The following is a 27172-nucleotide window of genomic DNA, read 5'->3' as shown; positions in this document are numbered from 1 at the left end:
CAGGCTGGAGTGCAGTGGCGTGATCTTGGCTCACTGCAACCTCTGCCTCCCAGGTTGAAGCAATTCTTGTGCCTCAGCCTCCTGAGCAGCTGGGTTTACAGGTGCACGCCACCACGCCTGGCTGATTTTTTTTTGTATTTTTACTAGAGACAGGGTTTCGCCACATTGGCCAGGCTGGTCTCGAACTCCTGGCCTCAAGTGATCGGCCCACCTCGGCCTCCCTAAGTGCTGGGATTACAGGTGTGAGCCCCTGCGCCCCGCCGTTTTTGTTCTCTTAATGGCACCCATCTCCCCAACTTCTCAAAGGCCTTGGATGTCAGTCCGCCTGCCTTGATCCCATGCCCTCCAACCCCATGGGCAGCCTCCCATCTTCACTGTGTCCCTCTGGTGATGGGAACTCATGTCTTCACCAAGCAGCCCTGATCATGAGAAAGCTGTGTCCCTGAAGCCTTCCATCTCCCATGCAATTCCTGCAACACGCGTGCGTACGTACACTGTCATGACGCAGTGTTCTGGGCAGGGCAGAACTGGAGCCGGTGGGTGAGGAGGTGGGGCTGGGACTGCAGAAGCACAGGGCACCTGAGCAGACCGTTCACTCCAAGGGGTGGGGAGCCTCTCAGGACAGTCTGCATTGGGGGCACTTGGCTGTCCCCTCTGTGCTCTCCACCGAAAAAGTGACTCGATCTTTTGTAAAAACTTGTTTTTAATTTTGTATAAAATAAAGGTGGTCCATGCCCAGGGGGCTGTAGGAAATCCAAGCAGACCAGCTGGGGTGGGGGGACATAGCCTACCTCAGGGGACTGTGAAGTGGGGACTGTCTGTCCTCAAAAGGGGCTGAGAAGGCCCGTCAGGGGCCAAGGTCCCACAGAGAGGCCTGGGATGCCCCCCCCAACCTGAGGGGCAGAGACTAGGCAGTGGGGAGCCCCCATCATGCCCCAGAGGTGGCCACAGGCTGAAGGAGTGGCCTGAGGCACCGCAGCCTGCAACCCCCAGGGCTGCAGTCCACTAACTTTTTACAGAATAAAAGGAACATGGGGATGGGGGAAAAAGCACCAGGTCAGGCAGGGCCCGAGGGCCCCAGATCCCAGGAGGGCCAGAACTCCGGATGCCAGCACCACCCTAGCAGCCCCCACAGCTCCTGGCACAGGAGGCCGCCACGGATTGGCACAGGCCGCTGCTGGCCATCACGCCACATTTGGAGAACTTGTCCCGACACAGGTCAGCTATTGGGGGCAGGAAGGAGGGGGGGTCAGGGTGGAGCTGGGAGATGAGAACCGCTGTCCCTCCCCCAACTCTGGTGATAGGAGTGTTTTGAGGATGAAAAGTAGCAGGGAGGGGAGCTCAGGGTGTCCTGGAAGTGGGCCTGGTGGATAATACGTGTTGAATAAACATCAGGTGGGTGACTAGGTAGCCAGATAATGAAGTGGACGTGGGGATAGGGGAGGTCTTGGGGAGGAGGCCTTCCTACCTCGGAGGAGCTCCTCGTGGGCACACACTGTACGGACACAGATCTCCTTGTTAACGACGTACACACGGCGGAGGCTGCAGGGACAGGGCACAGGAGGTCTCAGCCCCACTTCCACCCAACCCCACTGGCATAGCCCAGACAAAACCCGGCATTGGAGTCCAGGAGTGGAGGTCCCTGGCCCAGGCTCAACCACAGAACTGAGCTCAACTTCAGGACTCACTATCTTTCCTCCAACTCCCACCTTGGCTGGCCAGAGCTGTCCTGTGTGCCCTCTAGCCCCCCAAACTCCGGAGTCCTCCTGACAGCTGCCCACCTGTGCTCACCTGTAGAAGCAGACCTCGTTGATACACTGTTTGCACGGCTTGTGTATGGAGTAGAGGCGGGTGCACGGGTACTGTTCCTCACGGCAGTCTGGTGACAGGTGGGGTCAGACTAGGAGCCCAGAGTTGGGGGGCGGCCCCCAGCCTCACCCACCTGAGGCTGGCTCGCAGGGCCTAGTCCCCCCGTACCCTCAGGCCCCGTGCAGACACCCATACCTACACATGCCCACGTAGACACGTGCAGCACTGTCAGACTTACCAGGGCTGTAATATTCATGTATCAACTCACAACCACACTTACTATAGAAGCCTAAGTTCAACAGAAATTCCCACCCACCCATGCATCCTCACAAAAGCCCATACCAACTTCCAGGCAGATGTGCCCACGCTCACAGAAGCCCACATAGGAACACACACACCAACCCACACGAGGGTAAGCACACAGATTCTCTCACACACACCTTGTTCTTTCAAGCTCGCAGCTGGGGCAGCCAGAGGGGCACCGCTCAGCCAGCCTGCGCTCCCTGGCCCTTCCTTGCCTCCACATGGGCACCACCCAGTCTGACTGACAGGAAGTCCCCAGGACACTCCCTGCCCCCCCCCCCCCCCCCCCAGTAACTGTGAGGACAGGGGACTTCCTAGGCTGCCAATTTAGCCTCCAGTCAGGCACGCTGGGGACTGGTGGGACCTCCTGGAGCTGCCTAGGGGGGCCTGGGGATGCCAGCCTACAGTAGTCATACTGCCCACATTACTGCCAACAGCCCACATGGGCAAGGGACAAAGACCTCCAGCCCACCAGCACCGCCCCCTACTCCACCCCAACTTCAGGCCATGCCTCCATTTCTCTGGCTGTCAAGAAAGCCCTTACCAAGAGGCCCAGGCTCTGTGGGCTCCGCCTCCGCATTTCCTGGTTCTGGTGTCGAGACAGAGGTAGGCAGACATCACTGGGAGGGGTATCTTCAGAGCAAGGGGAGTCACCTCTCCCAGCCCTGGCAGACCCCCACTCCCAGGGTGGACAGAGTGGGGAGGGGTGAGGCAGGAGCTGGGGCAGGGGTGGGAGCAGGGTCTGGCGCCTACCTGGCGTTGGGGCTGGGATGACTTCCTGTTGGACTTGCTGCTGGGACTGGAACTGGAACTGTTCCTCGGAGGGCCGAGGAGTCACCTCTGCAGCCAGGGGAGAATAAGGGGGTCTGCTCCCTCTACCCCTCCCAGGGGCTCTCCCCACCCCAGCTGCCCGCCCGTCCTATCCTACCCCCAGCCCATTACCTTGATAATCATAGTAGTCTGGGTTGTCTGCAAACAAAGATGCAAGTGGAATTGGTGGGAGTCAGGCTACTCCCCCAGCCCCAGGGGCAAACAAGGTCCCCACTGAGCCAGGGACCAACCCCCAGAGTTCCCATCAGCCTGTCCAGTGCGGTCCCTGGCTGAGCCATGCACATCTGAGCAGCCAGGCCTCCGTGACCCGGCAGGGCTGGGGGTGGAAGGCCCTTACCGATCTGGTCGCTATAGTGGGTGTACTGGACGTGGTCAGGGAACGGTGGCAGCGGGTCCAGGTCGTACTGGCCCTGAGCCAGCAAGCCTGCTGTGGGGAGGCAAAGCATGTGGGATACCCCACAGGGAAGGGCAACGGGGGCCTAACGCGCTTCTGGGGAGGTGAGGCGGGGGTCACAAGGGCAGGTCTGTAAGAACCTAGGATACTACAAGCAGATTCCTAGAGGATCCAGACTCTTCTTCGATGGTAAAGACGCTTCCCCACCTTGGTCATGGTCACCTCCCTGACCTCATCCTGCCCCTTCCTGTTGCTGGCCTCCTGGCTGTTCCTGGGACTCCACATGCTCCTGCCTCCCTCAGAGCCTTTGCACCTGATGCTCCCTGGGCCTGTGAGGCCTGCTCAGCTGCTTCAGGTCTTCCCTGGAATTTCAGCCTTGGAGAGGCCGCCCCACCCCCAGCCCACCTGCCCTCCTGCTGATTTCCGTCCAGCACTCAGCACATGCTGGCATTTCTCACATCTGCTTGTTTCCTATTTGTCTTCCTTCCCTGGACTGGCCGCATGATGAGGAGCCACCATGTGTCTGCCTGGTTCATCGCTGAATCCCCAGGGCCTAGCCCAGCACTTGGCACGTTGTAGGGACTCAACACATCACAGCTGAATGAATGAATCTTGGGCCTGCTAGGACTTTTGTGGTCCTCATTGATTCTCCTCATTTGGCCAGTACGGACCCCTCCAAGGTCGAGACTGTACAGAGCTGAAGGGCCCTGAATGGATCTAGAACCCAAGCGTCCGGACTCCCTGCCTTGGGTGCCCCTGCACCTCCACCTGCACATCGGCTCCCAGAGGGGCATTGTGCCTTGTGCCATGGAGTCCTTGTGCCTGGGACGTGCCCTCCAGAGCCCTGCCTGCCTGCTGCTGTGGAGGGCTGGGGGAAGGGCCGGGAGCTGCCTCTAGATGCTGCCAGTGTTGGCCGGTCCAGTCTGTGGTCCAAGCAGGCAGGAGGCCCTGGGAGCTGGGGAGCTGAGTTCTGGCCATAAGTCGTGACAAAGGCTCACGGCTAATCCCCCCTACTAACCCTACTCCCCACCCCCACATAAGGGGAGCTACCCTCTGCCCCAGGAGCCACTTACCAGGCAGGAATAGCAGGAAGAGGTAGGCAGCTCTCATGGCAACGAAGAGGCAGGCCGGAGTGGTGTCAGAGAGGACAGCTGGGGAAAGACCAGTGGGAGCTCTACCCAGGGCCGCACCCAGGACAGCAGAGCCCACCTTTGATCCCCTGATTTTACCCTGGAGAAAGTGGCACCCAGAAGCCAGGCATGGGAGGGCTGGAGTGGAGGGACATCCCAGTCCCTGCTGGCCCACCCAGGTGTTCAGGTCACAAGGAACAAGGCCTCCAACCCAGCTCCAGGGCTGATCTGACAAGCACACCCCGTGTCATGTGTGTACTAGACACAGTCAGGGAAGGGTGGACCCTGCCCTGCTCACGAAGGGGACATTCCTAACGTGCTCCCAGCCCGGGCCATTCTGTCCTCACCCACACCCATGCTCAGCCCTCTGGCCCAGCGCCTCCCGGGGTGTCCAAGGCACTGACTGCATGAATCGCTGAACCAGGCCCATCCTTGGGACCCCAGCCGTGGCCAACCGGCATCACCGCCTGGACTCAGCAGCGTCTGCCAAGCCCACCACCTGCTCCCAATTAGCCCCTGGGCCCTGAGCATCCTGCTCAGCAGAAAACCACATCCACATGGGCCTGCCGGGCCCCCACAGCGGCCAGGCCGGGCAGGGCTCCCAGCGCCCAGAAGACTCCTCTCCTGCCAGGCCTCCAGGCCTCGCAAGACCTGGCTGTGTTCACCACAGGCTCACCAGACCTGGGCTATCTGCAGCGGCAGGAAACACTAGAGTGAAGTCTGAGGGGCTCCTCTGGATTCCAGAACAGCAGCACTGAAGAGGCCATGACATCACCCGGCCTGGGGGTTCCGCACCCCCTGACATTGTAGGCAAGTATGTGTGTCATTTGGAAGGAGAGGGCACCGGGTCATGGCTTTCATTAGGATCCTGCCATTCAGGAGCCCAGCCTCCAGTCCTGGCCACTCGGTGGGACTTGGGGAAGCCTCCAGTTCCCCACATCCAGCCCCAGCTCCGTGGAGGGCCACCTCAGGTCCGTCAGCCTTCTGTAGGGAGGGCTGCGAAGGTGGGGTCCATTCTCCAGGAGGGCCCCTCCCGGCTGCAACCCAGGAAGTCTTTCCAGAAAGCTAGCTGGAAACCCCAACTTTGCTCTATTTTCCCCACTGGGAATCCAGGGGGAGGGGAGGAAAAGGGGAGAAAGCATGGGGTCTTTCCCTCCTTCCTCTGAATCCTGAGGCCTCCCTGACCCCCTGGCCCTCTCATGCCTTGGGCACCTCACTGAGGTGGAGTGGGAGTGGGGAGACCAGGCTCAGGACCAAGCTGCCCCAGAGGTGAGGGATAGCTGACTCCCCACACCCCATTCTGAAAACCCTTGACCTCCTCATGGAAGGGGGATGAAAAGACCCCAGAGCCTTCATCGCCCCTCTCCCCACCGTCGCCCCCCTCCCCACCGTTGCCCCTCTTCCCATCATCGTCCCTCTCCCCATCATGGTCCCTCTCCCCATCGTTGTCCCTCTCCCCATCGGTCAGGCCGGTCGGAGCCCCCGCTGCTCAGCAGAAGGCGCTGAATTGGGGCATGAGGGGCTGCAAGGTGTTGGGGGATGCCTGTTGGTCCCCTGCGTGGAGTCTTCTTCCCTAGGACTGGCCCCCAAACCCAGGCTTATTGGGGGAGGGAGGCCCACGGGCTAGCGGGTAGACAGGAAAGAGGGAAGTCAGTGTGGAGTTCATGGGCTCCTCCCAGGGGACCACATCTCCAAGCACTTCTAGACCAAGGGGTTTTGGGGCGTGTGGGAGGCCAGGACCTGCCCGGGAGGCTGCCCCACCCCCACCTCTGGCCTCTTCCACAGCTGCGGCCTCCCCCAACCCCGACTCCCCTGTGTACTGGGAGGAGGGGGACAGGGGGCCCCGACGCTGGCTCAGACCTCAGACGGAGGGCTCTGCCCGCTCCAGAGCCGAGCTAGGGGGGAGGGGTCCCGGCGGGGGGAACCCAGATGCTGCAGCTCAGCACAGCTGGGACCAGTCAGCAGCGGAAACTTGTTCCGCGCGGCGCGCTCGCGTCTCTGATCTCTCTTTGTCTCTCTGCGTCTCTGTCTTGGCCATTCCCACCGGGGGCCCCCCACCCCACCCGCCACATTCCAACCTCCCCGGGAGAACAAAAGATGTCCCATCCCCCGACGCCCCCACCTCTGGCTCCCCCCAAACTCGGGCTCCCCGCCCTTCCCAATTCACGTTTTCTCTGCAGAGCAACCCCAAACTTTCCAGGTGCCCCCTTGGCGTCCGCTCTGAAGGCGCTGGGTTCAGGACCTCCGCGGTCGCCCCAGGATCGGGGACCCGGAGAGCCTGGCACCCCCGTCCCCGCGCCGGGGGACCCGCCGACGCCCCTGACCGACCCCCGGGGCCCCCGAGCGCCAGGCCCGTGCCTACCTGTCCGGGTCACTCCGCCGCCCGCTCCGAGTCCGCCCGCCGCCCGCCGGAGCCGCCCCTTGGCCCGCTCCGAGTCCCCCTCCGGGCCCCCGACGGGGCTGGCGCCCGCCCTCCAGCCCCAGAGCCTCTGGGTCCTAACGCGAGCGGCCCGCACAGGCCGCCACGCCGTGCCCTCGGGGTTCCATCTCCTCGGGGGTGTCCCCGGGGGAGAGGTGCCCGGAGCCGTCCTCACGTCCATGCAAAGCTTCCTCCTTCTCACAGCTGCTCCTCACTCGACGTCGACGGGGTGAGGTGGGTGAGGTGAGCAAGGGTGGGTGTGTAGCCCATTTCACAGAGGAGAAAACCAAGCTTCCCAAAGTGACTCACCATAGGCCCCTCAGCCAGAAAGTAAACCTCGCTTGCACTCTGCCTTCTCCCAGCTTACAGGACACCCTCCTGCCTTGGTTTTCCTTCTGCCTCTCCAGCTGAGCCTGCTGCCTCTCCCAGGCCCACACCATCTCCTCCTACACTGCTGAGCTCTGGGCCATGGCTGGCTTCCACAACCAGCCGTTCTTTCTTTCCTTTTCTAGAGACAAGGTCTTGCCGTGTTGCCCATGCTCGTCTCAAACTTCTGGCCTCGAAATTTTGGCCTCAAGAGTTCCTCCTGTCTCATCCTCCTGGGTTGCTGGGATTATAGGCAAGATTCCCTGACCCGGGTCATAACCAGCACTTTTTTCAGCCCTGACCCTATCTATGTGTCCCACAAATGTCCCCAAGGTGCATCAACTTCAACAAGCATCCAAGTCCAAATTCACAACCTCCTAACTCTCCCCAAGACCTGGCCTTCAAGACCTGGCCTTCCAGGGTTCCCAGTATTCCATTGGCCCCCCAGCCTTCCATTACCCAGGCTTCCTCCCCTACCCTTAGCCCTGCATCTAATCCAGCACCCACCTGCAAATGCTACTAAAAATTTCTTTTGTGACTCTGTCCACTGCTCCCTCCCTGGCCTAAGCCACTGTGAGACCAAGTTGCAATCCCAAGAAACCACATTTGTTCTTTCTGCTTGTCAGAAGCTGACAAAGCCCTGACTCAGTGGCCAGCGGCAGCGCAACAGAAGGATGCCTTGAAGATGGCAGGCAGGGCAGAACACAGGCTCCCACGCCTCTTGCTTGAATCACTGCATTGTTAGGAAAGGTAAGTTCAATGATCCTGGCTGTGCCTTTTCCTGTATGTAAGATAGCACCTGACAGGACCGATGATTATGCCTCTATAATCTATATAACTAGGTGCATCCTCGAACCCAAACCTTGGTGAGATTTGCTCTAGTGTAGCTTCTGAAGACATTTGATGTAACTTTTTTCTTCTTTTTTTTTTTTTTTAAATGAGACCAGGTCTCGCTCTATCATCCAGGCTGGAGTGCAGTGGCACCATCACAGCTCACCTCTTGGGCTCAAGTGATCCTTCCACCTCAGCCTCCCACGTAGCTGGGACTACAGGCAAGAGCCACCATGCTCGGCTAATTTTTTTTTTTTTTTTTGTAGAGAAGGGCTTTTGCCATGTTGCCCAGTCTGGTCTTGAACTCCTGAGCTCAAGCAATCCACCCGCCTCAGCCTCCAAAAGTGCTGGGATTACAGATGTGAGCCACCGTGCCTGACCATAACTTCTGAGTATATACAGAACCACCTGCCTCTGTATCTAAAGTGTGGGCTGAAATGCTGCTTTGGAGCAGTCCGACAGAGACGCTCTGAAACGCTCTCCCAGGGTGCAGTCCTCAGTAAGACTCAATAAAAGTAACTTTAATTTTTTCAGTGGCTGATTTTCTTTTTTTTTTTTTTAAATGGAGTTTCACTCTGTTGCCCAGGCTGGAGTGCAGTGGCGTGACCTTGGCTCACTGTAACCGCCACTTCCCAGGTTGAAGGGATTCTCCCACCTCAGCCTCCCAAGTAGCTGGGATTACAGGTGCATGCCACCATGCCAGGCTAATTTTTGCATTTTTTCTTTTTTAAGTAGAGACAGGGTTTCACCATGTTGGCCAGGTTCCTGACCTTAGCTGATCCACCTGCCTTGGGTTCCCAAAGTGCTGGGATTATAGGCATGAGCCACTGTGCCTGGCCAAAAGGTGGATTTTTTTTTTTTTTTTTTTTTGAGACGGGGTCTTGCTGTCTGTCTCTCAGGCTGGAGTGCAGTGGCGCGTCCTTGACTCACTGCAACCTCTGCCTCCCAGGTTCGAGTGAGTCTTATGCTCCAGCCTCCGGGTGCTGGGACTACAGGCACCCGCCACTGTGCCTGACTTTTTTTTTTTTTTTTGTATTTCTAATAGAGATGAGGCTTCACCATGTTGTCCAGGCTCGTCTTGTACTCCCAGTTGATCCACCCACTTCGGCCTCCCGAAGTGCTGGAATTACAGGCGTGAGCCACTGGGCCTGGTCAAAAGGTTGATTTCTTCTTTAGTTGACACCACCATCATTTGCCTGGGCTCTGCGATAGCCTCCACTCCGGGCTCTCCCACGTGGGTCCTGCCTCCCTCACCCCTGCAGATCATGGCCGCTTCTACTGAACGCCTTTCACTCAGGTTGGGGGCTCAACTCCCCTGTGACTTCCAGGACCCCTGCCCTTTATGGCAGCCTGGCTCTGCCTCCTCTTCCTCCTCTAGCCACCAGCCTTTGGGGGCTTTCTTCCAAATCCCTCTTCTTCCCAGACTGGGGTGTTTCTTCCTCCCGAGCACTGGCTGAGGTCTCCTCCGTGGGGTCACAGATCAAACCCTCCCTTCCTCAGAGGGGCCTTCCCTTTTTCCTTTTTTTGTGCTTTCTAGCTTTACTGCTTGCAGCTCTCTTGTTGGCCTGTCTGTGACCATGTGAGCCCTGTCCCTCTTCCTGATGAGACTGTCATCTTGCCCCGTGAAGGCCGGGACTGAGGCCTGTTTTTGCTTATCTTCGGTTTTGCTGATTAGGCTCAGAGCCCGGCTCTGAGCAGCAGTTCAGCAAACATTTGTGGAATGAATGAGTGAACTGTACTCTAAACTCTTCCCAGAGAGACTGGCTGGGAGTGCAGATCCTCTGCCTCTGGGGGAGCCTTCAGTCCTGCCCAGGAGCCTAGGCCTGAGGCGGGAGTGAGAGTTGTAGGGGCTGCGGGCTGGGAGGAGATGAGGATGGTCCCTGACTGAGACCCTTGCCGTGTGATCTCTTCACCCCTAGTCATTCCCCCACTTCCCTTAGACTCTGAGTCTTAGGAAGGGACTCAATATGTCCTGTGCCTCCTTCATTCCCCAGGATTGCTTTGTTGAAGAATGACCATGCCCCGTCCCCCAGTGTCTATTGCAGTGCCACAGAGACTTTTGTCACCTGGAGAGAGGTGGGCCCTCAGGCCAGCCCAGCCCTCTCTGCCTGCCCTTAGACCCCACTGCTGCCAGGAGCAATCCCACTGGCAAAAGAGAGGAAATCGCCCAGTAGAAATGCTGTCCCTTACCCTCGAAAAAAAGAGGGAGGCTGGGCGCGGTGACGCACACCTGTAACCTCAGCAGTTTAGGAGACCGAGGAGGGCGGACCGCTTGAGCCCAGGGGTTTGAGACCAGCCTGGACAGCATGGCAAAACCCCATCTCTACAAAAAATACAAAAATTAGCTGGGTGTGGTGGCGCCTGCCTATAGTCCCTGCTACTCAGGAGGTTGAGGTAGGAGGATCACCTGAGCCTGCGGAGGTGGAGGCTGCAGTGAGCCATGACTGTACCACTGCACTCCAGCCTGGGCAACAGAGCAAGACTTTGTCTAAAAAAAAAAAAAGAAAAACTGGGAGACTGAGGGGCTAAAGCTGCCAACTCGTGTCCTGGCTCCCAGGTCCTCTCTGCTGCTTCTACCCATTCCCCTGGCTGTTTCTTTGGGCAGGGGAGGGGATGGGGCTGTGATTGCTGTGCTCCCACTATGTCCTTGGAGATGTGCTCCTTCCCTGCCAGGCTTTCATGCTGGATGGTGAACTGCTTGCAGGGTGAGACCATGTTTTTGTCCCGTTTTATTCAGTTTGTTGAGTTAGTCCTGATGCCTGGCACACACCTGTCCAATAGATTCATGAATAATCGGCTAAGGGTAGAGGAGGTATTTGAACCCAGGCCTCTCTGTGGCTTCCTCTGAAACAGCATCTGCCACCCTGAACCGTCGCTGGCTGGCAACACAGTGCCCGGAGCAGAGGTCCACCATGATGTGCCTCCTGGTAGGAGTTACATCCTCACACCCACATCCCTTCTCCCCAGCATGATTCAACGTTTTCTCAGCCCCTACTCTGGCAGGCCTGGCGATAGCACCAGGGGTTCCAGGAATGAGGTTGGCCAGGGCTTTTGGAAGGCAGGAAACAGCCAGTCTTTCCTGTTCTCCCCTGCCCAGATGAGCCAGACAGCCAAGCTGCCTCTCTAGAGCAGAGGGGCTTGGCCAGGGGCCCGCTGGTGAGATGAGCTCAGAGGCACCCACCCTTCCCTGAGGGATGATGCACGTGGTTCTGGCTGGGAGATGTGGGCTCTGAGCCTGGATTTCATCTGAGGGAGGAACTGCCCACAAACATGTCCCAGGATGTTGGGGTGGGACGGGGAGGGGGAAAGGTGGGAGAGAGGGAACTGTCCCCTAGCAAATGCCTTCCAGGCAAGCCCACATCTCCTTGTCCTCCAAAGGAGGGTAGGAGGGTTAGGAACATCGAAGCTGGAGTCAAAGCTATCCAGCCCCACTCTGACTACTTGTGCAAACTCTAAGCCCTGGTTTCCTCATCTGTAAAATGGGAATAGTACCCGACTTGTTGGAAGGATGACATGACAACGTGTGTAAAATGCTAAATGGGGCCAAGCGCAGTGGCTCATGCCTGTAATCCCAGCACTTTGGGAGGCCAAGATGGGCAGATCACCTGAGGTCAGGAGTTTGAGACCAGCCTGGTCAACACGAGGAAACCGTCTCTACTAAAAATACAAAATTTAGCCGAGCGTGGTGGCACACGCCTGTAATCCCAGCTACTTGGGAGGCTGAGGCAGGAGAATCGCTTGAACCTAGGAGGCGGAGGTTGCAGTGAGCAGAGATCACGCCACTGTACTCCAGCCTGGGTGACACAGCAAGACTCCATCTCAAGACCAGAAAAAAAAAAAGCTAAACGGAATATCCAGGCACATGCTGGACACAGGAAACATTGTTACTGTGAGATGAGTGCCAGAGGCCCAGAGAGGGGAGTTGGCCAATGGAGCCTGAAAAACCAGGGGGTTCCAGGGGCTTGTCAGGCTGAAAAACCAACCCCCCAGGGGGTTCCAGGGGCAGACACATGCAGGGGCTGCCAGCTGGGCACCCGGGGGTACGTGCATTTCCTCCTGGGCAGGTGGGAGGGTCTATGGTGCCAGGTACGAGACAGGCACGGCAGAGCCAGGAAAATATCGTCACTTTATTTGCTACACTGACAGCAGCGCTGAGGGGAGTTGGAGGCTGCCATTCCTACTCGGGATGGTCCGAGGTGGGGGACAGCAGTCAACGCTTCCCCACGGTGGGGGTGGCCTCGGGGGAGGAGTGTAGACAATCGCCAACCTCGGGGATGTGGGAGGTGGTGGCGGTGGTGTCGCTGGAGAGGGGTCCAGTTGGTGGCTCAGAGGCAGGGAGTTCCAGTGTCTGGGGTGCCTGTAGGCCTGCACTACCTCAGGGGGCCGGCGGGCAGCAGCGGCCAGGGCTGCTCGGCCAGCTCTCGTTCCAGCTGCTTGAAACGCTTCTTGGAAGTCCGCTTGGGCCGGAGACGGCGCAAGCAGGCGGGGAGGCACTGGTCTAGCACGCTCTGCAAAGGGCAGGGAGGGTGTCAGGGGCAGCCGGGGCTGAGCTGGGATCAATCCACCCCTACCTCCCTTCTCTCCTGCTGCTGAGACCCAGGACGGGCCCCACCTCCAGCATGAAGGCCCCCACGAAGTTGAAGGTGACCAGACCCAGCAGCAGCAGCTTGAAGCAGGTGTCGGTGATGTTCCTCAGCGCCAGCGGCCCCTGCAGGAGGCCGGGGACCAGGACAAGGCCCACCAGGATGGAGCTCAGGAGTGCCAGGGCCACCAGGAAGGGCACTGGGAGCAGGAGAGTCTCTCAGGCAGGAGCCACGCCCCCGGGACCCACAGACACACGTGTGCACACCAGTCTCCACTCAGCCGGCATCTCTCCCATCTGCCTCCCCCAGCACCCCAGGGCTCCTTCCTCCCTCCCTCCGCCAGCATCTCCCGCCCACGCCTGCAGTGGCACCATTGGTGTAGAGGGGCCGGCGGAAGGGCGCCCCCTTGGACACGGCTGCAGCCAGGATGAGGTACTGGAAGCTGGACAGAGAGAAGACCACGGTGTTCTCATAGTTGGGCAGGTTGTCTGGTGCGGGCACTGTCCTGTTCAGAGGCACGAACCTGAGGGTACAGGGATGGGGGTCAGGGAACGAATGTGGGGTGGACGGGGCAGGGGCGGGATGGGGGTGGTCAGCTCCCCACTCACCACGGCTGGGCCAGGGTCAGGAAGTAGCCCCCTAGCTGCACGCCGGTCACCAGGGCCACCTGCAGCAGCAGGCTGCTGAGCACGGGCACGCTGAGCAGCGCCCCCGGCGGCCGCACCCGCCCCAGGGCCAGCGCTGGCCCCGTGCGGCTCATGAGCACTGCCACTGTGGTAGTGATGACCAGGTCAATGGCCAGGAACTGCAGGTCACCCAGGTTGGTGTTGATCTGCCACAGGGAAGGGAGGATAGAGGGGAAAGTAAGACCTGGCCCTGGCATCCCCTAGTCTGATAGCAGAGGCCCCACCCCTGCCCTGTCTGATGGGTAAGGCATCCCCCGGTCTAATGGGGGCAGCACCACTCTCCTGCCAGCCCAGTGGAGGAGGCATAGCTCTTTTTTTTTTTTTTTTTTTTGAGACGGAGTCTCACTCTGTCGCCCAGGCTGGAGTGCAGTGGCCGGATCTCAGCTCACTGCAAGCTCCACCTCCCGGGTTTACGCCATTCTCCTGCCTCAGCCTCCCGAGTAGCTGGGACTACAGGTGCCTGCCACCTCGCCCGGCTAGTTTTTTGTATTTTTTAGTAGAGACGGGGTTTCACTGTGTTAGCCAGGATGGTCTCGATCTCCTGACCTCGTGATCCGCCCGTCTCGGCCTCCCAAAGTGCTGGGATTACAGGCTTGAGCCACCGCGCCTGGCCGGAGGCATAGCTCTTGATGTGAGACAAACCTCTGGTCTGATGGAAAGGGCACCTGTGCTGACCTTCAGGACCTAAATCTGAGGGGAGGTTTCCCTCCCTGTAACAAACTCCCGGCCCCATGGGGAGGCTTCGGCTCTGCCTTGCGGAGTCCCTATAGCTACCAGAGCATGCGCAGTTGCCGCCCTCAGGAAGCTCCTCGCTTTCAGGCAGACACGGGGGCAGACCCGAGTGTAAGATGTGCGCTGCCCTACAGTGTCACCTCATTCGCTGGGGCTGAGCAGGCCATGCCCAGAGGAGGGGAGGGGAGATCTCCTCCAAGTAGGGTGTGGGAGGTACAGCCAAGGTATAGGACAGAACAAGTGCGTCTGGAGAAATGGGCAGACCTGTGGGAATGGGGCAGGGGCAAGGGTTTTGGCCCTGCCTCCATTCAGTCTTCCCTGCAGATGGGGGAGCTCCCAGAGTTGCAGTCAAGATGTTAGCCCATGACAGCTGCTGCCATTTGTGAGGACCTAGTGGGCACCAGGCTCCGTGCCTGGTGTTTTTCTCTTCTCCCCCGAGCCTCGCCACCTCTCCAACCACACAGCTGGAGAGTGGCAGGGTCAGGATCTGGGCCCACATCATCTATCCCAGGACCTGCCGGCTCCAAGGCACACGGCTGTGTCCCCTCCCTAGTCTTGGGACAGCTCTGGGTATGGAGCTCTGCAGGTACTCACCGTGTAGAGGATCAGGACAGAGATGAACTGGGTCAGGCTGTACAGGGCCATGTACTTGAAGACGCTGAACGAAGTGTCAAGGGAACAGCGCCCCTCCCTGAGTGGCAGGGCATGGACATTAGGGGGTCTAGGTTGACTGCCCAGCCCTGCCGAGCCCTCGCCCACCGGTCCCTGCCTGTCTTACCTGATGACCATGGGCACGCACTCAATACTGGCCATGCTCGAGGTGAAAGGCGAGACCACTGACGCTTCTGCCTGGGACAGCGAGATGCCGACATCGGCCGCCTTCAGGGCCCCACAGTCATTGGCGCCGTCTCCGCACATGCCCACGCAGTACCTGAAGAGAGGTGTGGCCCGGTGTGGCCCGGGGAACGACCCTACCCACCCCAGGCATGGGCTAGCAGAATATGATGACAGCTGGGCCCCTAATGCCACATGGTGCCTGGTGCACAGGAGGTGCTCAGTGAATAGATGCAATTATTATTATAATCATTATTATTATGTTTTTGAGACAGAATTTCACTCGTTGCCCAGGCTGGAGTGCAATGGCGCCATCTCGGCTCACTGCAACCTCTGCCTCCCAGGCCCAAGCGATTCTCCTGCCTCAGCCTCCCGAGTAGCTGGGATTACAGACACCCGCCCCCACGCCTGGCTAATTTTTTGTGTTTTTAGTAGAGATGGAGTTTCACCATGTTAGCCAGGCTGGTCTCAAACTCCTGACCTTGGGTGATCCACCTGCCTTGGCCTCCCAAAGTGCTGGAATTACAGGCATGAGCCATTGTGCCCAGCCTATTATTTTTTGAGACAGAGTCTCTCTCTGTTGCCCAAGCTAGAGTGCAGTGGTGTGATCTCTGCTTACTACAACTTCTGCCTCCCAGGTTCAAGTGATTCTCCTGTCTCAGCCTCTTGAGTAGCTGGGATTACAGGTGTGCACCACCACGCCCAACTAATTTTTGTATTTTTAGTAGAGATGGGGTTTCACTATGTTGGCCAGGCTGGTCTTGAACTCCTGACCTCAGGTGATCCACCTGCCTCAGCCTCCCAAAGTGCTGGGATTACAGGCATGAGCCACCGCGCCCGGCCTATTACTATTTTTTGAGACAGAGTCTTGCTGTGTTGCCCAGGCTGACGTGCAGTGGTGTGATCTCGGCTCACTGCAGCTGTGGCCTCCCAGGCTCAAGCAGTCCTCCTGCCTCAGCCTCCTGAGTAGCTGGGACGGCAGGTGTGTCACCACACCCGGCTAATTTAAAAAAAAAATTTTTTTTTTTTTGAGATGGAGTCTCGCTCTGTCGCCAGGCTGGAGTGCAGTGACACGATCTCGGCTCACTGAAACCTCCACCTCCCAGGTTCAAGCAATTCAACTGCCTCAGCCTCCCAAGCAGCTAGGACTACAGGCGAGCGCCATCATGCCGAGCTAATTTTTTTTGTACTTTTAGTAGAGACGGGGTTTCACCATGTTGGCCAGAATGGTCTTGATCTCTTGACCTCATGATTCGCCCACCTCTGCCTCCCAAAGTGCTGGAATTACAGGCATGAGTCACCGCGCCCGGCCTAATCTTTAAATTTTTTGTAGAGATGGGGTCTCACTTTGTTGCCCAGGCTGGTCTCAAACTCCTGGGCTCAAGCAATCCTCTCACCTCAGCCACCCAAAGAGCCACCAGAGATTACAGGAATAAGCCACCGCACCCAGGCTACAATGATTATTTTTAGCATGAAAGACCTGGGAGAGCCTGCCTGCTTTTGGTGGGGAGGGGTGACAGCTCTCTGGTGCCTGAGGAGGGAGACAGGGCCCTAGGGAAGGACAGATGAACAGATGAACGGACAAGCTCAGTCCCTGCAGGCCCTTGCCCACACCCTCTGCCGAGCACTCACTGAAGCTTCTGTAGCTCGCACACCAGCTCTGTCTTCTGCTCAGGGGCCATGCGGGCGAAGACAGTGCCCTGGACCAGGACCTGGGAGCACAGGGAGATGGGGGAGGGCTGAGGCACCTGCCAGGGAGAGCGAGCCATGAGGAGGGAGACAGAGTGGGGGAGGCGCGGGGCGGCCAGGGAGCTGGGGGCGGCCCTACCTTGGGCAGCAGCTTGGGGAAGTGCTTCATAATGATACCAAAGGTGGGCCCGCTGAGGGCCAGGTGCCTGGATCGGGGGTCTGGCTCCACGGTGTAGCTTGCAGCCTGGTCAGGATCCTAGGGGCCCAGGAAGCTCAGCTTAGCTCCCCCTGCCCACCCTGGAGAGTTGGGGCCTGGGTCAGGTGACACAGGGGTGGGGTCACTGGGTGCGGCACAGCTGGAACTCTGGGTTAGCCTCACCTTAATGCCATTCACGACTGTGGGGGACTCCATCGGCAGGAACTCGAGAGAGGCAGGCTGACCCCGCTCAGGGTGGGTGGCGTGGACGATGATCAGATGCTCCTGGGGGGCCACCATGCCACAGCCCCGGGCCACAGTAACCGCTGTCTGCAGGTTGTCCCCTGGAGGGTATGGGGCAAGGTGAGGGTCTGAGGCTATCCGGGGAGGCCATCCTCACCCTGATCCTGACAGATGGGAAAACAGGCTGGATGAAATCCATCTGCCACCACCAGCCGAGTGAGCTGAGGCAGGTTATCAACATCCTTTTGCCTCAGTTTCCTCATCTGTAGATCCAGGCATCGAAGGGTCTTAGGAGAAACTGGAGCCCCGGGCTGGAGCTCCATATCTACTCCTTTTTTTTTTTTTTTCTAAGACAACAGTCTCTCTCTGTTGCCCAGGCTGGAGTGCAGTGGTATGATCATGGCTCACTGTAGCCTCGACTTCCTGGGCTCAACCAATCCTCCAGCCTTAGTCGTCCAAGTTGCTGGGACCATAGGCACATGCCACCATGCCTGGCTAATTTTTGTATTCTTTTCTTTTGGCGGGGGGATGGAGTTTTGCTCTTGTTGCCCAGGCTGGAGTGAAATGGCGCAATCTCAGCTCACTGCAACCTCTGCCTCCCAGGTACAAGTGATTCTCCTATCTCGGCCTCCTGAGTAGCTGGGATTACAGGCCTCCACCACAATGCCTGGCTAATTTTTTGTATTTTTAGTAGAGACAGGGTTTCACTATGTTGGCCAGGCTGGTCTCGAACTCCTGACCTCAAGTGATCTGCCCGCCTCAGCCTCCCAAAGTGCTGGGATTACAGGCGTGAGCCACTGCGCCCGGCCATTTCTGTACTCTGTAGAGACGGAGTTTTGCCATGTTGCCCAGGTTGGTTTTGAACTCCAGGGTTCAAGGGATCCTTCTCCCTTGGCCTCTCCAAGTGCTGGGATTACAGGCACGAGGTACCGTGCCCGGCCAGAATCTTTCTCTTCCTCCTCCTTGAGCTTGTCACAGCTTTTTTTTTTTTTTGAGCCGCAGTCTCGCTCTGTTGCCCAGGCTGGAGTGCTGTGGCCGGATCTCAGCTCACTACAAACTCCGCCTCCCGGGTTTACGCTGTTCTCCTGCCTCAGCCTCCCAAGTAGCTGGGACTACAGGTGCCCGCCACCATTCCCAGCTAATTGTTTTGTCTTTTTTAGTAGAGACGGGTATCACCGTGTTAGCCAGGATGGTCTCGATCTCCTGACCTCGTGATCCGCCCACCTCGGCCTCCCAAAGTGCTGGGATGACAGGCATGAGCCACCACGCCCGGCCTTGTCACAGCCTTTGAGGCTGACATCATTATCCCCATTTCTCAGGGGCGCCGCCTGGAACCCGGGCTGTCTGACAGCACACTTGGGCTCCTTGGAAGTCACTCCACTCCTCTGAGCCTCAGTTTCCTCATCTGTCAAACAGGGATGACAATTACCACTTGGTGGGGGGGATATTGTGCAGATTCACGAAATGTTTAAAAAAGACCTGGCCTGAAGCAAGGGCCCAAAAAGATGCCCCAAAAAGGGATCCCTGGTACCCCTTCTCTCTGCTAGGAAGGGGTGGATTCATGCCCTGCTAGCCCGGGCCCCTACATGCCATTGTACCTGTCACCATGACGGCACGGATGCGGGTTCTCCGCAGAGCCTGGATAACTGGCGTTGTCTGCGGCTTCAGTAGGTTCCTCATGACCAGCAGCCCCAGGAGGCTCAGCTCTCGTTCCACAGTGTCCCTGGAGGGTGCGCAGACCTGGATCAGAGGCCACGCAGTAGCCAGAGCTCCTCTCCCAGCCACCAGGCAGGGCATCTTCCCTGGGCTCTGCCTGCATGAGAGCCTCCCTCTGCCCTGTCCTCAGAGAGGGTGGGACAGGGGACAGGCCCACCTTGTCAGTTGCTGGGCTGCCTCTAGGCTGGACACAGTGGGCAGTGACTTGCTGGCCAGGGCCACGACGCGGTAGCCAGCAGCTGTGTAGCTCTGCAGCATCTGGGCGAAGTCGGTGGGCACTGCCAGGGAGAGGCAGGTGTCACGAGGAGGGGACAGCAGGGACAGAGGCTGGGCACCCACCCCATTCTGTCCCAATGCCCAACCAGGGGGCCTCAGGGGCTGCCCCCTGCACCTGTCTCGGGGTTGCAGAGCCCTGCCACCAGCTCCGGGGAGCCTTTGACGTAGGCCTCGGGCTGAGAGGCCCCTGGCCACGCCACCACCACACTCATGCGCTGCAGAGCCGAGGAGAAGGGGAAGCGGCAGAGGACGCTGACTGGCACCGGGGGCTCCTCCTGGAGGGTTGGAGAGGCAGCTGAGGCGCTGGCTGCGGAGCCCACCCCTCTGCCCTGCACCCCAGAGGCTCCCCTCAGCTCACCATTCCCTGCAGCTGGGGCTCCCAAAGTGGAGGTCTCATCACTGCCAAGACCTGGGTCCCAAATGCCGAGTCTGCGGCCGGCTCCTCCTCCAGGACCTGGCAGGCAGGCAGGCAGGGAAGGTTGGTGTCTGGGGGCTTTGGTGCACAGAAAGATTTGAGCTAGACTCAGGGAAGACTTCCTTCGTGGGAGACTGGATGGTGGGTTAAGAATGTGGGCTTTGGAGTCAGGTAGACTCAAATTCAAACTCTAGCTTTGCGGCTTACAAGCTGTTGGGTGACCTGGAACACGTTACTCCAAATCTCCCAGCCTCAGCATCCTCCGGGAAGCAACATTTGAGCTTGCCTGCTAGGGCTTGGGGAAGAGGAAATGAGACCAGGCCGCTGCAGCCGCGCGCTGGCGCATACTAGGCGCTCAGCATGTGACCCTGCCATTATTACGTTATTTTTATTTTAAGACAGAGTCTCACTCTGTCACCCGGGCTGGAGTGCAGCGGTGTGATCTCGGCTCACTGCAACCTCTGCCTCCTGGATTCAAATGATTCTCCTGAGTAGCTGGGACTGCAGGCATGTTCCACCACACTTGGCTAATTTTTATATTTTTAATAGAGATAGGGTTTCACTATGTTGGCCAGGCTGGTTTCAAACTTCTGACCTCAGGTGACCTGCCCACCTCAACCTCCCAAAGTGCTGGAATTACAGGCATGAGCCACTGCACTCGGCCTATCATTATTATTATTATTCTTTGAGACAGGGTCTTGTTCTGTTACCCAGGCTGGAGTACAGTAGCGTGATCACAGCTCACTGCAGCCTCACCCTCCCAGGCTCAATTAATCCTCCCACCTCAGCCTCCTGGGACTACAGGCATGCACCACCACACCTGGCTAATTTCTGTATTTTTGGCAGAGATGGGGTTTTGCCATGTAGGTCAGGCTGGGGTCCTGAGCTCAAGTGATCCTCCCGTCTCGGCCTCCCAAAGTGCTGGGAGCCACATTACAGGTGCGAGCCACTGCACCTGGCCTGTTATTATTAATGGTGGGCATAGTAAGAGACCACTCTGGAAGACTGAGAGGGAAGACGGGGTAGGATTCGTTAGGCCCCGCTGCCCAGAGGCAGGGGGCTGACCTGCTTGGCCTCCTCACCCAGCCAGTAGACTCCACCATCTTCAAGTCCATGGGGTCGCCCACGGGGGTGTCCTGGAGTCGGCTGAGGGCATGGCAGGTGGCCAGTGCTCGGAGCAGGGGCCCTACGGGCAGGCGGCGGGGCTCTGGGACCAGTGGCAGGAATGCCTGCCCCTTCAGGGGCACCACCCCCATCACGTCTAAGCCGTCCTCAGTGAGGGTGCCCGTCTGTGGGAGACAGGTGGGGGGGGTAGTGATGAGTCCTGGGATGGGGGTGCCCTGCTGAGCCGGGCATCCAAACCCCAGGCCCAGCAGACCCTATGGGAACCCCAGGAACCCGAGCTGGAGCCAGAAGATGCCCTTTCTTGCCTGCTGTCCTTGGCATATGCGGTTCCCTCTGCTGGCGTCCCCCTGCCCAGCCCCCGCTGTTTCCCTGTCTAACATCATCTCTTCCAGGGAGCATTCCTCCTTAACTCCCAAGGTCAGGGCAGGGGGTTTGCTCTGGGCTCCTACCCATGGCCTCTTCACTTCCCCACACTTGTGCACTGTGGTTAAGAACTCAGCCCACGGTTGGCACTCTCTCTCTCTCTATATATAAAAAAAATATATATATATATACATTTTTTTTTTCTTTCTTTTTTTTTCTTTGAGATGGAGTCTTGTTGCTCTGTCGCCCAAGCTGGAGTGCAGTGGCGCGATCTCGGCTCACTGCAACCTCCGCCTCCCGGGTTCAAGCGATTCTCCTGCCTCAGCCTCTTAAGTAGCTGGGATTACCGGTATGCGCTACCTTGCCCCGCTAATTTTTGTATTTTAAGTAGAGACGGAGTTTCAACATGTTGGTCAGGCTGGTCTCGAACTCCCAACCTCAGGCAATCCACCCGCCTCAGCCTCCCAAAGTGCTGGGATTACAGGTGTGAGACACCACGCCCAGCCTCAATATATTTGTTGACTGAGTGCACGAGTCAGTGCCTGCGTTCCCTACCCTAGACTCTAACTGTCCAAGTACGCGTTTGGCTCCTTGGCTAGCCTGGGAGCTATAGGAATCTGGTCAGCCCCCTCCCCAGTTTATTTTTTTGAGACGGAGTCTCGCTCTGTTGCCCAGGCTGGAGTGCAGTGGCTCGATCTTGGCTCACTGCAAGCTCTGCCTCCTGGGTTCAAGCGATTCTCCTGCCTCAGCCTCCCAAGTAACTGGGACAACAGGCATGCGCCACCACACCTGGTTAATTTTTTATACTTTTAGTAGAGACAGGGTTTCACCATATTGGCCAGGCTGGTCTTGAACTCCTGACCTCATGATCCACCCGCCTTGGCCTCCAGAAGTGCTGGGATTCCAGGCATAAGCCACTGCGCTGGGCCTTCTCCCCAGTTTAAAAGCTCTCCGTGGCCCCCGACAGCCTCTGAATGTCATCTAGCCTCTAGCCTCTGTCAACCAGGCCACTGCCTACCCAGCCCTGTCCTGCTCCACCACTCCCCATGCCCACGTACATGCCACATCTGTGCCACGCCACTCCCTGTGCCCCAGGTGCATGGTACATCTGTGCCATGTCACTCCCGCCTTTTACCCTTGCTCCTCCCTGACCTGCCCCTCACTGAGGTCACTGATGGACCTGCTCAGGGGGATTCCTTGACTGCCTTCTAAGGAAGTGTCCCCATCTACAACCCATCATGCTACCCCAATGGCTTCCTTCCTAAAACCCATCACCTACCCCCCACCCCGGCAGGTCCTCTGTGCACTCCTGGATCACTTATTTTGGTGGGGGACACACACACTCCAGTGACCACAAGGATGCCTGTGTTAGTCACTGCTGGGCCCCAAGGGTTGAGAGCAGCACGGGATGCACACTAGGGCCCCAGGCCCCCACCGGTAATTTTTTTTTTTTTTTTGAGTTTCACTCTGTCACCCAGGCTGGAGTACAATGGCGTGATCTTGGCTCACTGCAACCTCTGCCTCCTGGGTTCAAGCGATTCTTCTGCCTTAGCTTCCCGAGTAGCTGGGATTACAAGCATGTGCCATCATGCCTGGCTAACTTTTGTATTTTTAGTAGAGACGGGGTTTTGCCATGTTGGTCAGGCTGGTCTTGAACTCCTGACCTCAGGAGATCCGCCCATCTTGGCCTCCCAAAGTGCTGGGATTACGGGCGTGAGCCACCGTGCCTGGCCCCCCACCAGTTCTTGAACATATGAATACATGATTCTAGACATTTTATCTGCTAGACCATGAGCCCAGTGAGGGCGGGAGTGGGGTGGGGTGGGGGACAGGGGTGTATCCTCTGGGGGTTTCCATCCCTAGATAGGACCTGGCATCATGTGGGTGCTGCTGAGAGAATAACACGGGAGTGGAGGCCTGGTTGGGGTGCCTGTGGCTGTCCTGCTCCCCCGTGCCAACCCCGCCTGCGGCCCCACCTTGTCGAAACACACCAGCTGCAGCTTGCCCCCCAGGTTGATACGCAGTGGGTGGATGCAGAAGATGCCCTGTCTTCGCAGCCGGCCCTGGGCATAGAGCGTGCACACGGTCATGGCAGCAGGCAGGGCGGGCGGCACCACCACGGTCACCAGGTCCAGAGCCCGGATCACAATCTCGTTCAGAGGCAGCTGGCAGGGGGCACCATGAATGTGAGCACCTGGCTGGTTGGCCCCTGGGCCCTGCCGGCAGCACCCGCCACCCCACCCCCAAGGCTTACCTGGTTTCGGTAGAGGATGAAGATGCTGTAGATGGTGCCGAGGAGAGCTGAGGGGACAGCGAGGGACTAAGTGGGATTGGGGACCCAGGTGGGGAGGCTATGGGCAGAGGAGGGTACAGGGGGCCACTCACCCAGGACAGAGAGGGCAGCCACAAACTTCATGCTGTGTTTATAGAACTTGAAGTTGATGGGCCGGGGGTGCAAGATGGAGCTCACCAGGCCCCCTTTTGCTGTGCAGAACCCTGGGGAGGAGGCAGGGACCCCCAGGCAGGGAAGCCAGGGTGAGGACAGGTCTTCCCCACCCCTAGCCCTCCCGACCTGTGCCTTTGGAGTTGCAAGACACGGTGTTTGTGAGATTAGCCATCAGCAGTGTGGAGTCCTAACAAGTCTGGCCCAGCTCTTGTAGGCTTTTTAAGGGCTTTAAAGAAGGAACTAGTGGATAGCATCTAAACATTGGGTGGTTCCTCTTAAAATCCAGACAGGGAAGGCTCCTGCCGGCTGGCTATATCCCTGTCCACTCCAGCACTGTAACCCTGGTGGCTCCTCCAGACCTTGCAATGCTTGGCCTTAGTTTGGCCCAACTTCTCCTGCTAAGATGGGAATGTCAGACCCCAGCTGTGGGGCAACTTGCCTGAGGTCCCACAGCAGGGCAGCAGCAGAGGTGGCGTGGGGTCCAGGGTTTCAGGTCCCACCCTGCCCTGCTCCACCTCTCCCATGCGTGCTGAGCCCAGGATCTCTCTCAAGCCCAGCCTCCTGGCTTATACCTGTGCGGGTCACCACTGCCAGGACGTGCGGTCCCACATAGGCCCGGGCCTGCAAGATGAGGGTCCCGCAGAAGAGCGTGTGCCGCCGGTGTGTCTCTGCACAGTAGGGCCCCAGCCCCTCAGGCAGCGCCGTCTTCAGCACTGGAACGCTCTCTCCTGGCGAGGAACATGGTGTGATGACCCCTCCACACCCCTCCCTCCCACCAGCAAGCCAGGAGTTACGTGTACAACTGTCCCACAAGCTCTAGGTCTCCGTTAACTCGGTAACTAGGTGTGAACAAGAAATCACAGCCCCATTTTACAGAGAGGAACACTGAGGCTCAGAGAGGACAGAGACATAAAGGCACAGGGAGACACTCCTGGAAGCGGGTGGCAGCCAGCTCCCAGGAACCAGCGGGGGGGTCAGACAGAGCGTGTGTGGGCATCATGTGTGCAGTGGGGTGGGGTCGGGGGGTTGTTCTCTTTCTGCTACAATTATTTTATAACATGCATGGAGTGCTTTTCTAACTCCAACCAATAGAAGTATTTACAAGGGGCCAGATGCGGTGGCTCACGCCTATAATCCCAGCACTTTGGGAGGCTGAGGTGGGCAGATCACTTGAGGTCAGGAGTTCGAGACCAGGCTGGCCAACATGGTGAAACCCTGTCTCTACTAAAATATAAAAATTAGCCGGGTGTGGTGGTGGGCACCTGTAATCCCAGCTACTTGGGAGGCTAAGGCAGGGGAATCACTTGAACCAGAGAGGTGGAGGCTGCGGTGAGCCGAGATCGTGCCACTGCACTCCAGCCTGGGCAACAGAGTGAAACTCTGTCTCAAAAGAGGAGGGGAGGGAAGGTGGGAAAGGAGGGGGAGGGAGAAGAAGGGGTAGGGGAGAGGAATATTTACATGGAGGGGGCAAATATTTCCATAAGTTGGAATGAGAAGAGCACTGCATGCTTGCCATGGCCCTGTGAAGCCCTGGGCAGGCTGCCTGACAAACAGTGGCACTCCCTTATCGAATGCCTGCAGGCTGGGACTACTGAGCACCTACTGTGTGCACATTCCTTCGAGGGACTCAGAGACAATTCTGCCACGTCTGCCTCACAAGAGATGAACAGATGAAGCATGTATAGACAGTTTGTGGAGGGCTGGGCTCAGGGCGTGTGCCCACGAATCATACTGATCATAATTACTACTTTTTTTTTTCTGAGACAGAGTCTTACTCTGTCACCCAGGTTAGAGTGCAGTGGTGCGATCTCGGCTCACTGCAACTTCCACCTCCTAGGCTCAAGCTTAGCCTCAACCTCCCACCTCAGCCTCCCAAGTACCTGGGACGACAGATGTGCATCACTACACCTGGCTAATTTTTTGTATTTTTGGTAGAGACAGGGTTTCAACATGTTTCCCAGGCTGTTTTCAAACTCCTCACTTCAGGCGATCCGCCCACCGTGGCCTGCCAAAGTGCTGGGATTACAGGTGCGAGCCACTGCGCCCGGCCTACGATTAACTATTGTTATATAAATACAACGCCAGCCAGAAAGCTTCCCTGGAAAAAAACCACTATCCTGCGGTTTTTAGTAAACTCTCTCCAATCTCTACCATCAAAATATAACACATCTCAGAGAAAGAAATACTTGCACATATCAAGAGACACAGGACAAAGCTGCTCCTGTGGCATCCTGTGCAATGGCTGGAAAGTCACATTCTAAACACTCATGGCCAGTGGGGCGGTTGAGTCAGTTACGATACATCCGTATTGTGGACTCTCAGGTAGCCGTGAGGTGGGGCCATCCATGCTTGTGGAAGGATGCCCAGGAGAAAAAGCAAAGTATGGAACAATACACAGCACAGGATCCCACAGTCAGAACAAAAGGAGAAGCGTATCAGCGCATGTGCACACACGTTACGTGGAAAAAGGTGTGGAAGACACCTCACACCCTTCACAGTGGCTGCCCTGGGGAGGGGAAGGGAAGGGAAGGGGAGGGGTCTGTGGGGGAGTGAATGGGGACCCCAGTCTCTCACTATGGGAGAGGGCTTCCCACTCTCCTGTGCCATCTGGAATCTTTATGACCTGAAAGTGGGCACTGGTATAGAAACAGCTCAGATGCAGCCAGGTGCGGTGGCTCACGCCTGTAATCCCAGCACTTTGGGAGGCTGAGGTGGGCGAATCACTTGAGGTCAGGAGTTTGAGACCTGCCTGACCAGCATGGTGAAACCCCATCTCTACTAAAAATATAAAATTAGCCCGGTGTGGTGGTGCATGCCTGTAATCCCAGTAATACTTGGGAGGCTGGGGTAGGAGAATCACTTGAGCCCAGGAGGCGGAGGTTGCAGTGAGCTGAGATCACACCATTGCACTCCAGCCTAGGCAATAAGAGTGAAACTCCATCTCAAAAAAAAAAAAGGAAGAAATAGCTCAGATGCACTGGGTGGCCAGCCATTTATGCTGCACCTGTCATGCTGTTGAGCGCTTTGCGCAGCTCTGTCCAGGAGGAGAGCCTGACAGTCATCTTACAGAAGAGGAAACTGAGGCACGGAGAGGTTAAGTTGTAATGGCCCAAGAGTGTGAGGTTAGTAAGTGCTAAAGCCGGGACTGTTACTTGAGAGAAAAAGGAAAAGGAGGCCGGGCGCGGTGGCTCATGCCTGCAATCCCAGCACCTTGGGAGGCTGAGGTGGGTAGATAACCTAAGGTTAGGAGTTCAAGACCAGCCTGGGCAACATAGTGAAACTCCATCTCTACTAAAAATACAAAAATTAGCTGGGCGTGGTGGTGTGCACCTGTGGTCCCAGCTACTCAGGAGGCTGAGGCACGAGAATCACTTGAACTCGGGGGGTGGAGGCTGCAGTGAGCTGAGATCATGTCACTGCACTCCAGCCTGGACAACAGAGTGAAACTCCATCTCAAAAAAAAAAAAAAAAAAAAAAGGAAAAGGAAAAGGAAACTCAAATGAAAACTTTTGCTGCAGGGCAAAGGGTTGGATGGCAGGGGAGGAAGGAAGCTGCAGGCCAGGGGCTGGGGGCTCACCTGTCAGAGAGCTCTCATTCACCATGCACTCGCCGGCCACCAGGGCCGCATCGCAAGGCATCAGCCCACCCTCCTGGGGCAGCACCAGGCAGTCTCCGGGCACTAGCTCACTGGAGTCCACCCACTCTTCTTCTGCAGGCAGGTAGGAGATGAGCTCAGCTGGGCGGGGCCAGCCCTAGCCACGCCCCCCCAGGTTCCTGCCCCCACT

The 27172-nt window shown here is 57.8% G+C and overlaps 2 protein-coding genes and 1 long non-coding RNA gene across 11 annotated transcripts in view; 1 reads left to right on the top strand and 2 right to left on the bottom strand.

The window, feature by feature from the left end:
- Positions 1-685: 685 nt before the first annotated feature.
- MFAP2 (microfibril associated protein 2) lies at positions 686-6953 on the bottom strand. 4 transcript variants are annotated; one of them, XM_007980329.3, is made up of 9 exons: positions 6830-6953; positions 4411-4488; positions 3281-3367; positions 3055-3081; positions 2866-2952; positions 2657-2701; positions 1792-1879; positions 1469-1542; positions 686-1223 (listed from the first exon to the last, which is right to left on the bottom strand). In XM_007980329.3, the coding sequence occupies exons 2-9, from the start codon at positions 4445-4447 to the stop codon at positions 1120-1122; spliced, it is 549 nt and encodes a 182-aa protein (XP_007978520.3). In that variant the 5' UTR covers positions 4448-4488; positions 6830-6953; the 3' UTR covers positions 686-1119. The 4 variants fall into 4 exon arrangements, with proteins under 4 accessions (XP_007978520.3, XP_007978519.3, XP_007978523.1 ...); XM_007980328.3 differs by having other exon boundaries at positions 3281-3370; positions 6830-6952; XM_007980332.3 differs by lacking the exon at positions 6830-6953 and adding an exon at positions 4567-4590 and having other exon boundaries at positions 3281-3370.
- LOC119625289 (uncharacterized) lies at positions 3380-12781 on the top strand. 3 transcript variants are annotated; one of them, XR_012089770.1, is made up of 4 exons: positions 3380-5277; positions 7879-8002; positions 10937-11010; positions 12678-12764. It is a non-coding gene; the product is annotated as an uncharacterized lncRNA (long non-coding RNA). The 3 variants fall into 3 exon arrangements; XR_012089768.1 differs by having other exon boundaries at positions 8350-11010; XR_012089769.1 differs by lacking the exon at positions 10937-11010 and having other exon boundaries at positions 12678-12781.
- ATP13A2 (ATPase cation transporting 13A2) overlaps positions 12192-27172 on the bottom strand; it is a 27046-nt gene continuing 12065 nt past the window's right edge. For 2 of the 4 annotated variants that reach the window (XM_037998373.2, XM_037998044.2), the window contains exons 11-29: positions 26965-27096; positions 23960-24115; positions 23327-23437; positions 23196-23242; positions 22918-23106; positions 20536-20742; positions 19397-19492; positions 19154-19313; positions 18920-19040; positions 18645-18769; positions 16987-17147; positions 16747-16863; positions 16551-16666; positions 14863-15015; positions 14679-14775; positions 13275-13498; positions 13038-13189; positions 12696-12865; positions 12192-12591 (exon numbers count right to left, since the gene is read on the bottom strand). In XM_037998373.2, coding sequence (XP_037854301.2) covers positions 12454-12591; positions 12696-12865; positions 13038-13189; positions 13275-13498; positions 14679-14775; positions 14863-15015; positions 16551-16666; positions 16747-16863; positions 16987-17147; positions 18645-18769; positions 18920-19040; positions 19154-19313; positions 19397-19492; positions 20536-20742; positions 22918-23106; positions 23196-23242; positions 23327-23437; positions 23960-24115; positions 26965-27096 — 2672 coding nt within the window. In that variant the 3' untranslated portion in view covers positions 12192-12453. The remainder of the gene's footprint in view (positions 12592-12695; positions 12866-13037; positions 13190-13274; positions 13499-14678; positions 14776-14862; positions 15016-16550; positions 16667-16746; positions 16864-16986; positions 17148-18644; positions 18770-18919; positions 19041-19153; positions 19314-19396; positions 19493-20535; positions 20743-22917; positions 23107-23195; positions 23243-23326; positions 23438-23959; positions 24116-26964; positions 27097-27172) is intronic. The other 2 variants (XM_007980326.3, XM_037999659.2) reach the window with 2 other exon arrangements.

Source organism: Chlorocebus sabaeus, chromosome 20 (assembly GCF_047675955.1).
Source record: "Chlorocebus sabaeus isolate Y175 chromosome 20, mChlSab1.0.hap1, whole genome shotgun sequence".
In the NCBI taxonomy this organism is placed as follows: Eukaryota; Metazoa; Chordata; class Mammalia; order Primates; family Cercopithecidae; genus Chlorocebus; species Chlorocebus sabaeus.
This window is presented reverse-complemented; position numbering and strand designations above follow the sequence as displayed.